This window comes from Tenebrio molitor, chromosome 8, assembly GCF_963966145.1.
Source record: "Tenebrio molitor chromosome 8, icTenMoli1.1, whole genome shotgun sequence".
Classification (NCBI taxonomy): domain Eukaryota; kingdom Metazoa; phylum Arthropoda; class Insecta; order Coleoptera; family Tenebrionidae; genus Tenebrio; species Tenebrio molitor.
The window spans coordinates 20,255,324-20,271,638 of NC_091053.1; the positions used below are offsets into that span (position 1 = coordinate 20,255,324).

Genomic DNA, 16,315 nt, shown 5'->3' on the forward strand with positions numbered 1-16,315 from the left:
GGACTCTGAATTTTGTTCTGATTTTTTGTTGTTGTTGATCGAAGAGATATTTCATGTGGCAACTGATCAACAACAATTTTCTAATGAGACAAATAAAACCAATGACATCATCACTCGATCTTTAAAAGTGGAGGGTGTGGAAAATTTTCTATTAAGATCGTTATAAAACGATTTAGTATTAACATCAAAATATTACAATGTTACAAAATAATAACTTCGAAAATCAATATGTATGTAGATATTTTGAATAGTTTCACAAAGTATTGAGCAATAACGAGGCAATATTCATTCAAATCGAGAAGTTGTAACACATGAGAAGACAGTAAAAACAGAACCGTCATTGAAATTTTTTAATTTGTTCATACACATCTCAAAACGTAAATCGAGAAAGTGATGATCGTTGCAATTCCTTAAATATGACCGTCTTGCAACTTGTAAATCTGCTGTGCGATTGGACATCCGCCTGATTTCTCCGCATCGCTATCACAATCGACCGCTGCAACGCTTATTATTTATTCCCGACAAAAAACGAGTACTCTCATGCTGGTGCTACATCGTGACTTAACGAAAATAAAAAACTCGACTGAAAGTGAATGACATCATGTCGCACCGTTTAATATAGAAAGAAGTGAAAAAAAAAAACAAAAACTCTACATTATTGCTGCCTAAAAATGATCGGTGGAGGATGAAATCCGGTCAGCGGGTTCTACCAGAAAGGGAAATCTCAGCCAATCATGTCGTGAACTATGCCGGCAAAATACTCGATTCCCGCTTTAATCTAGGTTAATTGTGAACGAATATATCGTAGTTTATGGTGAGAGACCACATTTCACTTTTACCTGTGTGAGATGAGTCGGAAGAGGATGCATCGGAATTATCTGACTTTCCTACCGCCTGTTTTGTTTATTTAAAAGATTAATAGATTGTGGATTTACATGACAATGTGGTCTCGGAGTACACAATTACGATTAAAAAACGGAACAATGCAAGTTGAATCATCAAGATACGAGCAGAAGTGGTACAATTTTGAATGACTTGACTCCTGAGGCAACTATTTTTATTCCAGGAGGTGAGCTGCGAATTTAAATGTTTTGGGCCAAGTATTTCGGTAATTTGTTTCACAATGCGCTAAGATTTTGTAGCGTACACTGAGGAGGGTGAAATAAATCACAGAAATGTTTATCTTACAAACTGAAAGAACTGTCAGAACTGTGTCCTGACCCCACAAATCCTTACGTAAAAATAAATTAATTTCGAATTCATCAGTTGAGACAAATATGAGTTCAAACGTTTACGCATATTTAATACAAATTATTACATACTTTTTGCATATCTGAGATGTGTTGAATGTAATTTCGTTTGTTGACCAGAAAAACTACTTACCTACTATTTCATGTGTTCAACACAGCAGATGGTTTATTAGGATCAACATAAAGGTACGTATGTCGTATGGTAAAAGATGTAGTGAACACAATGAAACGGCCAATATTTTAAGAAAAAACAAAGCAAGCATCATCGCGCTTAGAATTAACATTTAAAATAAATAACAAAATAACCAATATTATTTATTTGAAGTCATTGAAATAGTTATTAATTATTATCCACAATATCGACGTAATTTAATTCACACGTGTATTGTTGGTTGCCTACCGCAAACATCACTTGTCATTGTCAATTCAAAAATGTGAGTGCATATCTTATCACATAAACAGTGAATAAGATTTAAAATAACACAAAAATGGCATTTACGTTGTGGAATCTGTTCGAAGCTTCAATTTTGTGTCTCAACGCAATTTGTATTTTACACGAAGAGCGCTTTTTGAGCAAAAGTAAGTTCGCGTCGAGCTGACGTATAACATAACCTAATTTTTGTCGTGTCTGTTTTTCCGGTTAAATTCTCAACTGGGATGATTTATGTTTTGTTGTTGCAGTCGGTTGGAGTTCAAAGAGTCCCACAATTCAAGGTTTTGGTGAAAATCCGAGTGCCAAATCACAAATATTGAATTTGATTCATTCGATTAGAACTGTTGCAAGAAGTAAGAAAATGTTTTTTGTGTTTCTTTTACTAATATGTCGTTTTTGTTTCAGTTCCGTTGATATTTCTCAACATACTGACAATAATAATTAAGTTAATCTTAGGTTAATGAAATGTGTTAATTTTTTAAAAATAAATTGCAACTATGAAAGTGCAAGTTTTATTGAAGAGTGTTCCCTTGAGTAGGTAGAATATGACTTTAAACTGAGTTGGTAACAAATATATTTTGGAAAACGATCTATTTTAATATTTTTATTAATTTTTAATATATACATGGTTATGTATTTAGTAGAAAATTTCCAATAATTTGTATGGTCCAGAAAATTTGTGCTTAACATCCTCCATACAATCAATGTTTAACAATTTGTATTGTTGATTGCATATGTCGCTATACGCACATGATAAAATAAGTAATACAGGGCAAGTGACATAAGGCTTATTTCTGAATTTATTTTGTACGCAACCAAAAATACTAATGACGCTGACCACTTGATACCGTTTAAAATGTCAATGTGATTTAATTTAGTAATCAACGTTATAGGTACTATGGCGGCCACACAATTTTGGCCGTCACTTTCTTCTTTAGCCAAATTACATACCTACGTGGATTACTAAATTAAATCACATTATAAACGGTATCAAGTGGTCAGCGTCATTAGTATTTTCGGTTCCGTACAAAATAAATTCAGAAATAAGCCTTGTGACTTCTTCTGTATGTAGGTATAGTTTTCCCATTTATAATTTGGTTTTATGGCTGTGCAATTGTTAGGGGCTGGGGTTGTGGTTTTGGCAATAGACGTGAAGATATTGTAGCCTGGTCAGACAACAGAGAAGAGACCTTCTTTTACAGTCCTAGGATTTATGGCGGTAGTTGCCTGTTGTCGGGGTATTTAACTCCCTGACAACAGGGCTGGTAGTAAAACCAAATTATAAATGGGAACACTATACAGTTGGATTTTAAAAAAACGGAACACGTCAAAAAAAATTGACACACTTTTTTTTGGTTTTTTAATAGTGTAAAACCGTCTTACGAGAGATTAGAATTATGGTCAAAATTCAATGACATCTTAAAAAATTATTTGATAGGTATTGTCAAGAGGACAAATGGACAAAATCAAATTTACATTAGGAAAAGATTCATGTCCCGTTTTTTTTTTTAATCCAACTGTACCAGATGTCCACCATTTTTTAATAATATTCCCGAAATTGTATTTGTTTGTCTAAAAGAATTGTCTGGAACATTATTCTATTTTTCATATCTCTCTTTTCAAGGAACCTAATTTTTATATTTATCAACAACTGCAGATGAGCATTTAAAATACTTATACTAATCCATTTCAGTTTATTTTTAGCAAAGGTGTGTCAATGATCTCAGTTAAAATTCTTTTAAGAAAGGATTAAAACCATAGAGACATTATATACCTACCTACAGATACTCGTAAGTACTATATTATTTTTTACTTCTTATCAAATGTATAGTTGACTCAAGTTGCAAAAAACCACTTGTAATTTACAACAGCATTTTTTCAGTATTTTTGAGCCAAATAAAGGCACAAAGGGACCAGAAAATCATAGTTTGGTTTGGATTGAATATTTTCCATAGGTATTGGCCATTCCAGCTATCAGTGAGACATCTGGTATAGTTTGGGAACGAGAAATTGGAACTTTAGCTTCCTCACTTGCAGTAGGTTTAGGGTAGGTTGTAAAGATTATAATAACGAAGATTTACGATAGTAGTCAGTTTTTGCTGCCGACGTGCTAGTGTAGGTAGTATACCTGCTCCTGCTAGTTAAAAAGGGTTGCCGAATATCGGCAAAATGCGTATTATTTGTGCCTCCTGGAATGAAGTGCTCAATGCTTACGAGTATAGTCGTAAATCTTCCTTACTGTAATCTTAAGAACCTACCCTAAACCCATTGCAAGTGAAGAAGCAAAATTTTAAGACACACTCAAGCCCATAGATTAATAAATAATATACTATTGGGGCTATTCAACTGACTGATGAAATTTATTATTTAAAAATGACTAAAAATAAGACCGATGAAACAAATTGTTGTGTTTTTGGCTGTAACACGTGTCGAAAAAACGAACCAGAAGCATGTTTCTATATAACATGTGTTCAATTGAAAAGTTCATCAAATTGGCTTTGATTTTTATCGCTATCTTTGTCTAACCAACTTAAATTACGATGTTGTTGTCTCTTAAAAAATACAGTCATAGCCAACTTGATGAACAATTCAATTGAACACTTGTTATTTATTTCCGCGTTGTGGCGTAAAAGCAAAATATGTTTTTTTCATCGAACATGTTTTTGGTTCTAAAGACCGGGTAGAGAGAAGGAAACATGGGGAAGTGCTTTATTAAAGATAAAATCTTCTAATTATGTATATGAGGGTCTGTGGAAAACACTTTAAAAAAGAAAACTACCTACATTTGGAAGTTAAATATGTAGTATTTTAAGGTTATATTTTGAAATTATTTATATTGGGTGACACTCAAGGCACTTGTTTGTAGACATAATCCAAAAATTTCGTACCTACCTTGTTTCCATCACTTTAGTAACACCACCTAAAATTAACTTCGCACACAACACTTTTACGCCTTCCGGCCTTCCACGACACATCCGCTTTCTGCTGTAGCCCCTAATAAACCATAATAAAGTAACGTGTTGTCGTTTTGTGTAACGCTGTAACTTTAAAAAAAGTAATCCAAAAAACAGCAACTTTACGTAAAACCAACAACTTATTTTTAAAAACAATGCACAGACATAAGCCGGATCGAGCGGGAGTATGACTTGGCAACAGTGGCGTCCCCAACGGTAGCCGAAATCGCCAATACGTACAGTTTTAAAGTAATTTCAAATATCTAATGCCATAAAAATACTGTTGCAAAGGCAAAGTGGTTTTTTGCAACTTGAGTCAACTATACAGGGTGTTTGGTGTTTAAGGTAACAAACTTTTCTGAGATGCACAGCAGCACAGCTAGGTTAAATGAACAACTTTTCTTAGTGACATTTTTTTCAATTTGCTTTTTTTGTTATGCTAAACTAAACTGACTAAACTCTGTTTCCATTGTTTGAGAGCCACTGTTCGTATCTGTAATACCAAGGTAATAAAGATTTGTAAAGGAAAATGGCTTAGCTGCGCCTTTATAATTTAGAAATCCGGTGGATCCATGAAACTAAAAAATTAAAGTGAGTGCTGTGTTCACCATGACTTAATAATACCGTCGCGAGCAAAAAAAAACTGGTCGTCAAAATTATGAAGCAATGGAAATAGCTCCATTATAAAATGATCGTAAATATAATCGTGTCAAAAATAAATTACACCCTAGGGTTTAGGGAAATTCGTTACTAGGTTGCCATAAATTTGGTTAGGTTGGAGGCTATGTGGTTTCTGGTGACAAACAAAAGATATCGTAACCGTAAGGCAGCGAATTTTTTGTAACAGTTGCATAAATGGCTCTATTTCTCGCTAAGTGATAGGATGTTTTTTCGGTTCACAATCAATTTTGGTTTCTGGCCGCATATTTATTTGGATTTTATCTCTCAATTCATAGTAACCAACCTTAGGCATTCAAAATTACTTGCGAAAATTCTAGTTACATACAACATGAAAAACGTTACTTCCCTAAAAGTTCGAATTCTAGGGAGTAATTTATTTTTGACACGATTATATACCATAACCTATCATCATGTTGTATGACATAAATTATTTTTTATAATAACAATTCACATAAATATCGTGCGTTAATTTAAATTTATCCTCAAAGTAGGCATTGAAGACTCGATTGTGAACGCACTATACGGGTAACGGATCACGGATCAGCTGTTTAAATCTATGGTTTTACACGAGTGGTGCGTTCTCAATCGACTCTCCAACGCCAACTTTGAGGTTCATGTTTTCGATTTTTTTTCAATTTGATCAAAAAAAGAGAAAACGGGCGGTTATGGAAAATAAAACTTGTGCAAATGTGCGACCTAATATTCACCATAGCAAAAATCATGCTGACAGTGGTGCGGGTGATGTCGAAACTTGAAGAAGGTTGTGTGCGGTAAACCCAGTCCATGACTCTATCTTGAATAGGTATATTCTTTTGGTTTGAAAATAATTTTCAAAATAAAATTCACGTAAATGTCACAATTGGCAAGTGATATTTCCAGAAATTTAGTTTCCCGTGACCGTTCAGCCGTGCTTATTTCTTTTTTCTCGATAATATTGGACAATTGCGACGCTAAAAATTCTAAATTTGTGTACTCTCGCGTCGATTAACTTTGCTGACGGAAACCACCTGGCCCTTTGTGCATGACAACACCGCACTTCTCCCATTCCGGCAACTTCGAACTTCTCCAGCCGCCCAGCCGGTCAGAGCAGTTTGTGTCAAACATTGGCAGGGGGAAATCCAGCATTGATGCCGCTTTTCGTAGCGACTAAGAAAGAACTCACAACGGCGCATAACACGTACCGAAGCGGTTGTGCACGCCTCGTGGTCGTCCTATCAAATGCACGTGTTTAAAAAATAATCACGTTCTGTTAAACGGCAATTTTTTGCAAATCCATCGACGGTTGTCACTTTTTGAGTCGATGTGCAAGATGCGTCCGATTTTAAACGTTGTAACAGTGAAGTGACGACTGTCAGTTTTTTTTTTCAAATTTAGTGAGTGGATGTTTAACATACTTCGCATACCTTGACTGGACTTTCAGGTAAATTTGTGCTTTTTAAAGTATGTATTCGCACTTTTTTCGAAAGTGTCATCCCCTGCCGGCTTTTTCCAAGTAGCAAATGTAAATACGAAGGGTACGATAATCAAAGATTATCGCGTCACCATAGCAACCGTTTAGGGTGTCATGGTTGGCAGTTGGGACAGTTGGCAGGAAAATTTGACGTTTATTTGACACAAGGACGTGGCGCCCTTTTTCAAAATTATTTAAAAATTACACTGGTGCAGACACGTCCAAAAAAAATTTGTTATTTGTTCTCAAATAATTCTCTCGTACGTTTAAGCCAAATGAACGATGTAAACGCAAATGGACGTAAAATTACGAACACTTCACTTCCGATTTAGCAGGAAATGACCCTAACTTCTTCTTCCTTTTTAATATGTTGGATTCGCAAGATTTGTTGGAAAACTCGAATAAAATTAGTCAGGTGTAGGATTTGTTGTTCAAAGTGTCAGTTTGCCCGTGACTTACGTTTCGTAGTAATTTGGTATCCAACATAAACTAAAGACTAAACAGTGTAGTGTGCAGCGTCATTGATTATTTTTTCATTATCGAGATAGTGATTGCATTACCATAGAAGTGCGATTAGTCCAGTCTGTCTCAGCATAGGAATGAACTTACAAAAGTGTTGATGTTTTGAGAAATAATCGAATAATCTTTGGAATGATGGTTTCTACAGGTATTAACGCTTTAATGTGGCCCTTTGAAATATTTTAAATACGTAGATCTGGTGACAATTGACTCCAGAAAGAGAAACACTCTAGTGTGGAGAAAGAATGTGATTGGGTATAAGAGAAAGCGTTGTATTATTGTACTTGATCTAATTTCGAACATGCTGGTAATTAGCGTTAAGCATGAGAGGAATGTTTGTTGAAAAGTGGCAGAACAGGTTGTTTATTTATAGCGATTTATTGTACATATTTTAAAATCGGGCAGGTTTTGTGGAATCTTATGCAAAAATTTTTCCAAGAGACGTGAGTGCCAGTTATGTTAAAAAAATTACTTCCTTAATTATATAACCATTATTAATGAGCTGTCCGTTGTCGGCACCGTATCAGTTGTAGGTTTTTCTGGCGTAGATATTTTTTAAATAACTTAAAAAAAACATTCAAAGGAGATAAAATATTATATACAATTTGTAAATGTATTAGTTTTTTTATAAAACATTCTCAAATTTTGAATGATCTGAGAGGCAATTCAAATTAGAAATGCGCTTGCTTTGCTTCGACGGAAACGTAGTTATAGGTCAGTACTTCCGGTTGAGGCAAAAATCTTAGAACTTTGTCCAAAAAACTATTCGGAGTATGTCAGTTAAACAGTTCGTTTTTGTCTAAAAAGATTGTCGGAAACATGTCTGAGACAACAGAATTTTTTTGCACACACTATTAACAATAACTTATTAGAATAATTGTTCTAAAAAACTGTTTGGAGTATGTTAGTTAAACTGAACGGTTCGGCAGTAGTCTTCGAAAATTTTCGGAAAGACTTCTGACAAAGAGAATAATTTTTTTGCACATATTACTAACATCAAACAGTTAGAACTTGTTCTAAAAAACTGTTTGGAATACGTTAGTTAAATCGAATGGATCAGCAGTACGTTTTTGTCTAAAAAGATTTTCGGAAAAACAGAAATATTTGTTTGCAATTCAAACAAAAAGTTAGAATATTTTTGTTTCTCTGCGCAATCAGATTTTAGCTTGATTCTGTGGAATCAATTTTTTTTTCGGTTTAAATCTCGTCGAATTGAGTTGTTAATTCCAATTATGTTTCGTGCAAGTTCACCACCAACACGTCAACTGAATCACCTCGATCGGCAACAACAATTTCAGAACGTGCTATTTGTTTATACCGAGTGATTAATTTTTTGATAACTTTAACAAGAACTCGCTATCTACTCACCGACTCATCAACGCGTCTGGAACCATAGTTCGGTAGACTGTAAAAAATATCAGGTATAACGAGTTATACAAACAAATGACTCAAAGATTGCTAATATCAAATTCCCGCTATCCATTCTTTAGACTCCATTGATTACTTAGAGCAAAGTTCCTTTTTGGTTACGCACCGACAAAACTTTTCCGCGATTTAACTCCAAAGACCGGGATTGTTCGGAAATTACTTTTTAATTGTTACAAACGAAAAATTCTCCCGTGGGTTGTCAATTGAAATGTCAATCCGAGCAAATCCGTGAAAATCGACGTTAGTGCAGGTTTGTTTGCTGTGAAGATTGAAAGAAAGGTGCAAGACTTGATGCATCTCGCAGAATGTTGTTTGATCATCTTCTTGGAAGAGTTATTTTGGTTGCGGTTGTCTCGGAAGTCTTAAACAAGTTCTTATCTTGATCGCCTAATTGCACGGCCGATGCAGGGGGAATTATTTTCGCAGTTTTCCAGTGAAATTTCTTGGACTAATCCCCACATTAAATATTTATACGTTTCGCTATTTTTATTCAGACGCTTGTTCTCGCGTAGATTACACAATGTGGCTAATCAAATTTAGGATTTTTCCCTATCTGTGGCTTGCAAATAAATTTTAATCCCTCGTGTGATGTCATTGTCAATTTGATCAAGGGTAAGGCACTCGAGATAAAAACGATTCAAAGTTTTTCATTCAAGAACGGTTTAAATTATAACTGATGACAGTGTCATCGGTGACAGATTGTTGTATTTATTGAACTGTGCTTTGCTGGCGGTTTCCTGTTCTAAGAAAGCGATATAGCTGTCAGTGTTCTTCGGCTGCTGTGCCTTCTACCAGAAGTAGAATTTTTCGAATTTCTGCACTGTGCTGGAAGCTGTTTCAGTTCAAAAATTAGTAAGTAGATGATGTTTGAAAGAGAACCCAAAAGACAAATTTTTTGTCAAATCCAGATGTTTAAAGACTCAACGCGTCACTTTTAAAGTTCACTTTAATATTGTGCTTTTGATGTCTAGTTTTTTTTTTCTTTTTGTTTCGAAGTGGTGGTGCTTCAGATCAAGAGATTGAAACAATTTCGTCTGAAGTACTAGTGTGATTTACAAATAATTTTAGAAAGCCGAACGTGTTTTGTTTCTTAATTTCTTTCTGGAAACTATCAGACAGTCCTCAACGTGCTAAATCGATAGGAAAAATAATTTTTTCTTCAAACGTCCGTAAAATTGATAATGCTAAAGTGTCACTTCATTGTCATGGCATCTAACGAGCTGACCAGCGTCCGTGAAGCTATTATCTCCGCTGAGGAGCGTCCGTGAAGTTATTATCTCCGCTGAGGGCGTCCGTGAAGTTATTATCCCGCTGATGAGCGGCTGTAAAGTACTCTAACTAAATCATTTGAAATTCCTACCTGGTTTCTTAACATGTCTTAAATAATTTGTTATGAAGGTTTGAAGAAAAAATAGTATATGTTATTCGGAGCAAAAATGATTTTATATGCTTTGGCTAGTTTGTCTCCCGCAGCACATAAAACTTCATTTTTACTCCTCATAACATAATACATATACTATTATGTCTAAGAAAATTTATACTTTTAAAGGGGTCAAAAATAAACGTGAATCGAAGCATTGGAGAATTATGTTATGTTTTGGAACACGGAGCTAGAATAAGTTGTACAAAACAGTGGGAACATGGTCGAACAATCACCAAGTAGAACAGTTGTTATTATTAATTTTTATTACTGCAGTCAAAAACTGCACAACGTTTTGTAATTGTCTTTTAGTGTCACTACCGGAAATTGCATAATACATTTTCTAAGTGTTGTTTTCCGCACTATCAGCGCGATAAACCTTTTTAGAATAAAAATCGTAAAACCGTAATTAATTATCAAAAAACAAACATCTGTTGTTGTTTTGTTGTGTATTGTTTTTCTGCATGACTTATTTTTAGAACCTCAAATTCAGAGAGTTAGCACTTAATTCATTTATCGGAAATGTATCTATAAGTCAAATTGAAGTGATTGCATCAATCCAACGTTATTTTAATCTTGGTTCCATATCTTGAAAGTGTTGTATACTCGCATTAATACAGAATGGATTAAAATTTACTTTTGACGTGTTTACTCCATGTCAAAAGGTTGTTCTGCCTAATGGAGCGTAAAGTCATGTCTTGGACAAAAGTAGTTTTAATGGATTAAGTGTCAAGTTTAAATATATTTCTTGTCTTTCTTACCGTACCTCATATTCTCTGGAGTTTATCACTAGATTTCCTCTCCTGAAGATTTGGTATCCAATACATCATCTAAACCTATTCCACTATATTATATTTTACTCTTTTATTTTTACTTCCTCGTTTGTAAATTAGTATATTATTTATCATTAAGAGTAGAAGTGAGTCTTTTTGTGCCTAGCCCAGAGATTAAAGGCCCAAACGCAGTTGAGGCCGATAACTGGGCGAGGCACAAAAAGATCCACTTCTACTTGTTTGCTTTATAGCACTCGTCGCTGCGCTCCTCGTGCTCTAAAAAACGCGTGCAACAAAATGCTGTCTTATAAAACTCGTATAATACTAAATAACTATTACATTTTGCATTTACATTGTGAAACCCAAAAGGGTGTGGAAGCAGCTCAGTTTTCAATACGAAACTCTTTCGTTGGTAATTTTGAGTTACTTTGAACTGTCAGATAACAATACAAAAATCGAACATAACCTCAAATTTTGAGACAAACCATCACATTTACTAGCATTTAATTGAAACTACATAGTTAACATTCAAATGAACGACACCTTTAAGCAGAGAATATTCTTTTATTAATTCTTGCCTTGAATTGACCAAAGTGGTGGCAACTTTACAATTTCAGTTCGAATGTTTCATTAGGGTCGTGTAAGTGGTACTCCCCCAAAAATCCCTGTATGTATTTATTTTGTGCAGAATTTTAAAATTTAAAATATGTACTATGTAAACCAGTCATTAGTGTCATTAATAAATGACAATTATTAAAAATCACTTTGAATTTTTGCTTGTGACATCGAAAAAGCAGGGAAATGGCATTATCGAGTGAAAAGTTGGGTTATATTCAATAAAGGCCAGTTCACACATACATATTTGTCAGTTAAATGTCAGTAGTGGCCAAGATTCCGTGTCCGGAATAGTAAGTACATAATAAATGCAAGACGGAAAAAATACTCGGTTTATAAGACATATTGTTGCGTTGTCGTGCTTCAAACAACTCGTGTGACAATATAATGTTTTATAACACTTCTATAACACACTGTCTCACACGAGAGTCGTTTTTATTTGTGTAGTCTCATAGAAGTACTATTGCGAGCAAAAAAGTGGGACATCAACATCACTGTCTTGACTTTTAATGTGAAATGACCCTTATCTGTTTCTAACCCTACTTTCAATTGATTGAAGTTGTCATTAAGTGTAGGTTGTTGGGAATGAGTGTAAGTAAGCACGTAATGGATATTTATTTAATGCAAAGTCTCAACCAAAATTTACCTTTATCAAAATAAGAGGGCACTTGGAAAAGGAAAATAGGAGTATAAAATAAATTTTTAAACTGTCAACTAGAATGGTGTCAAATTTATATGACAATAATCAAAGCCAAAATGACAATAAAGCTTGAATTACATTGAATTTTTCAAAACTGACAGAAGTTTGATGTCCCACTTTTATTGCTCGCAATAGTACATAATTATTATATTCTGTCTTGGCTTACATTTTACTTACTATTCATACATTAAAAATCCCATAAGCAGCGGTGTTTTTGTCACTATGACAGCGAAAAAAGTTTGCCCTAACTTTTCCAGCGACAAAACGGAACCTAACTTTTGAAAGCGTCTGATTCTAGTAGGTCTGCATCATCGTACTTTTCCGTATTCATTAAATTGTCTTACCGAATTACATTCAAGCTTTTTTTTGGGTCGAAGTAAACTTGACATTTATAATTCGAGTTTTGTTGCCTGCAATTAAACTCAAAAAACTTCCAGAAAAAATTACTCGTCCTACGGACTCCGTAATTTTTTCAGAGGCAGTTTTTTTCGTTAAATTGCCAGGCAACAAAATTCTCATTGAAATGTCAAGTTTACTTCGACAAAAAAAGGCTCTCGTGTAATTATAAGTGATAAATTCTTTTTATTGCTTTCAACTGTCATAAATTCTCATTTTTCTCCTTTGTAAACTGCCTTCTAACTGCTCTAAAGCAAAAAATAGCAGATAACCAACCGTTGCCCTAGACAACACATTCAAAGTGACATTTCTTGAAAAATTTGTCAAAACTGTCAAAAGCAAATGCGAAATCATTTTTAATAGATTTGGAAGCTTTGGGGACGTCGTTTCAAACAATAAAAGTTTGTATGCAACTCGTTTCTGTGCAAACTGGGCTTTTCTAATTGCCCTCGAGGCCTTAAAATCCTCGCTACGTTCGTATTTCAATCTGGCCTCTCGGGCAATTAGAAAAGCCCAATTTACACAGAACCTCGTTGCATAACTATTAAATGTTCTTATTTTTGGTCTTCAAACTGCTTCACTTTTTTTCTTTCTACTTGAATTATAACCAAAACTCGCATAAAATACTTCGTAACATTATTTTTTGTAATATGTATAAAGATCGACCTTGCGAACCCACCTTCACAATGAGCATCCAATCATGCACAGCATGCAAATTTTAAGAATTATTGTAAAGATTGTCCCTGTTACGCAATTCGTGTGTGGGACAGCGACTGGTATCCAATTTGTAAATCTGAAAATTGGCATAATCTCTACACTAAAAATGAAATTACCCTTCACTCACTACACTCGAGGAAATGGGCCAGTGTAGGATAAGAGTGAAGGCGTCGTGTTCGTTTGAGCTTTTTGTGTTAACGCCACGATTTTGTTGCAGTTTTCGCCATGTCCGAAAGAAACGGGGGCACCACCGTGTCACGGAGCGACCAGGACGTGTTGGAGTTGAGAAATTTAACAGGGGATAACGATAAAAGGACGCGGTTTCAAGTGAATAGAGTGCGAAGTGAAAGTCACAATGCCGATAAGGACGGGAAGGAATCTACAGGCGTTCACTCGGAGGACGACCATACCGACGACGATGATTTGCACTCGGTCACAGACAAAACAAGACTCAACTCGGAGTATGCGAAGAGTTTCCGGTAAGTCTCTTGGAAGTGTTGTCAACTTGGTAACTGTTTTGCATGCGGCAGTACCTAACGGTTCCAAGAATTCTAGCTGTATCGTGAAATTGCAGACTTGGTGGCATCTTCTTTTACCATTTAAGTAAATTATCGAAGTACTCAATTATCATGTTCAGTTCTTACATGAGACAAAAGTACTTTCGGTGATCACAACTACTAAAAAACCTTGACGTGGGACGAAAATGAGTGCTTTAGAAATATGGAATATAGAACGGATAGAAAGAGTAAAACAGACGGCTGAAAGCCTACGAAAACATCCATACATTTTAATCAGTTCCGAGATCAAGCCAATACAATGAGCATGTTTTATTGCAAATCGTTTTATTTGTTTGAATTCGATTGTTGATGGAAAATAATTTATTAACCAACTGTCAATTTAAATTCCTGTTTGTGACTCAGATTCAATGATAAACAAAAAAAAAGTTAAAAACAGGTCAAAGTTTCGGCGAAATTAAACTGGAACGATTTTTTTTATTTGTCTGTATAATCTGTTTCAAAACCAATAATCCACCACCTGTTGAATTATGTTGGCAGAAACAAAGAAATCCCTAGAATAAGTTTCATTTTTTTTGGGTTGGCCCAACGTTCCGCCAAAATTTGACATCGAACTGTTGAGTTTATTTACGTAACACAAAATAATTATTATGTACAAAAAGGTGGTAGCTACCATATCACACGTTTCGAGTGAAAAATAAAATGAGAATAAATAAAACACGATGAATTACGACCAAAACGGCTGTCAACAGTTTTCTTTCATAACCCCACTTTTTCTGACACTTGCAAACACACTAGAATGCAGTGTTGGTGGATTTTTGATTTTGAAACAAATTATACTTTAAATTTTTCTTTAACACCAAAACGTGTCAATGCATTAGATTCCACTTGCAAATATCCAAGGATACGGGATTTCGCAATTTCGGATTGAATTCGAGATTTTTCACGACTAAAAAGGAAAATTTCCACGAAGAAATACAAAATTTCAGATTGAAGGGATTTGGCCTCCTGGCTGCAGAGGCCATTCTGAAAAGAATGATGCAGTCGGTTTTTCAAAATTCCTGCGGCTAGAGCAGAAATCGACAATTAAAGGAGGAAGCGTCCAGTTTCTGTCACCAAAATACTAATTCAATTTTTTTTACTAATTTCATTTTTGTGAAAGAAAATTGGTTTTCCCATTTTTTCTATTCTCTCAATTCTATACAGATCAGGTAATTTTTTGCAATAGAGCAATTATTGTGTCGAAATACACTCAAAGGTGCTCGTAATTTTTTTTTACATTTCATCCAATGAAGACTTATCTTTTAATCTTGAGAGGCACCAATTAAGATAATATATCACACATTAAAAATTCAACGTATTTAATGATCGGCAACATTTGAGAATTGTTTTTGGATGTAAGCATTTAGCGTCTGATAAGCAAATAGTAAGATGAGAAAAAATCTCGGGCTGAGTGGAAAGTAATGTTAAATGTTGAGATTTCAAATAATTCCGTCATGTAATATACAAGATACGTATCAGTTTGTCACACCATGGCTGAGGTTTATTAGATATGAATTTTGTATCCATGACCTCAGGTTCGTAAGGTTTACTGACCCTACGAAATAATGGAATCTTTCAGCTCCAACTATTTCCATTCTATCTTATAATGATATAATTTTAGATCTTAACAATAACTGGATGTTTATATTTACAACTATCTACAACACAAAATGTGGTTGAGAAGGTTCAAGATCAACAAAAAAAATGGCCACGTTTGTTTTTTGAATATGATGTAAACTTTTTTCTTGGGGTACTCCGATTTTAGTCTTAAAATACACAAAGAAAAATCGAAACAACCTTTGTACATAACTGCAAATTTTTGTTTATTACACTGTAAAACCTGATTTTAGAATGACCTTGCACTTGGAACTTGTTTGATGAATTATTTTTAATTCGACTACTCTTTTGAGATTATTTTGTTGTAAGGTTGCTATTATGTAATAATAGCACAAAAAAATCAATGTTTTCTGGTTTTGCTGTCCCAACTGGTGGAAAATTTTCCATCAATATTACCTTAACCTTCTCAACGACGAGAAATTATGTACTTACATAATATCGCATAACTGACATCTGAATGAACACTAATTAATTTTTATTTGCTAATAGTAGAAGGATAATCCTTTTTGCTTTTGGACACTTTATTTATTTTAAATGTGTAGTTTAATAAAATAAAATTAAATATTTATTTATTTTGAAAATGATACTTGTCTTAATCATATTCCAGATATTTCCAATAAATGATAAATCTGGTGACCAGACAACCTACGATTTTTTTTATTAGTTTTGTAATAACTGCATATTTAGATTGAAATTTAGTCGACTCAGTTTAATTTTTCTCGTGCAGGTCAAAATTCTCCACGAAGGTGACCTCGATGGCTCATCTTTTTTCAGAACAAAAACATTCCGGAAATTGTAGTGGTCA

General features: G+C 34.4%; 3 protein-coding genes across 5 annotated transcripts in view; 2 read left to right on the plus strand and 1 right to left on the minus strand.

The window, feature by feature from the left end:
- LOC138137449 (serendipity locus protein alpha-like) overlaps positions 1 to 16,315 on the minus strand; it is a 62,981-nt gene that overhangs the window by 35,216 nt on the left and 11,450 nt on the right. The window lies entirely within an intron of this gene.
- LOC138136859 (immediate early response 3-interacting protein 1) lies at positions 1,643 to 2,186 on the plus strand. The gene is made up of 3 exons (XM_069056181.1): positions 1,643 to 1,829; positions 1,932 to 2,036; positions 2,089 to 2,186. The coding sequence occupies exons 1-3, from the start codon at positions 1,739 to 1,741 to the stop codon at positions 2,142 to 2,144; spliced, it is 252 nt and encodes an 83-aa protein (XP_068912282.1). The 5' UTR covers positions 1,643 to 1,738; the 3' UTR covers positions 2,145 to 2,186.
- The window catches only part of Ncc69 (sodium chloride cotransporter 69), a 33,376-nt gene continuing 23,468 nt past the window's right edge, over positions 6,408 to 16,315 (plus strand). The window contains exons 1-2 of one of the 3 annotated variants that reach the window (XM_069056850.1): positions 6,408 to 6,738; positions 13,554 to 13,815. In XM_069056850.1, the coding sequence (XP_068912951.1) occupies positions 13,562 to 13,815 (254 nt within the window). In that variant the 5' untranslated portion in view covers positions 6,408 to 6,738; positions 13,554 to 13,561. Of the gene's footprint in view, positions 6,739 to 7,407; positions 7,436 to 9,365; positions 9,568 to 13,553; positions 13,816 to 16,315 lie in introns of those variants that run through there. The other 2 variants (XM_069056849.1, XM_069056851.1) reach the window with 2 other exon arrangements.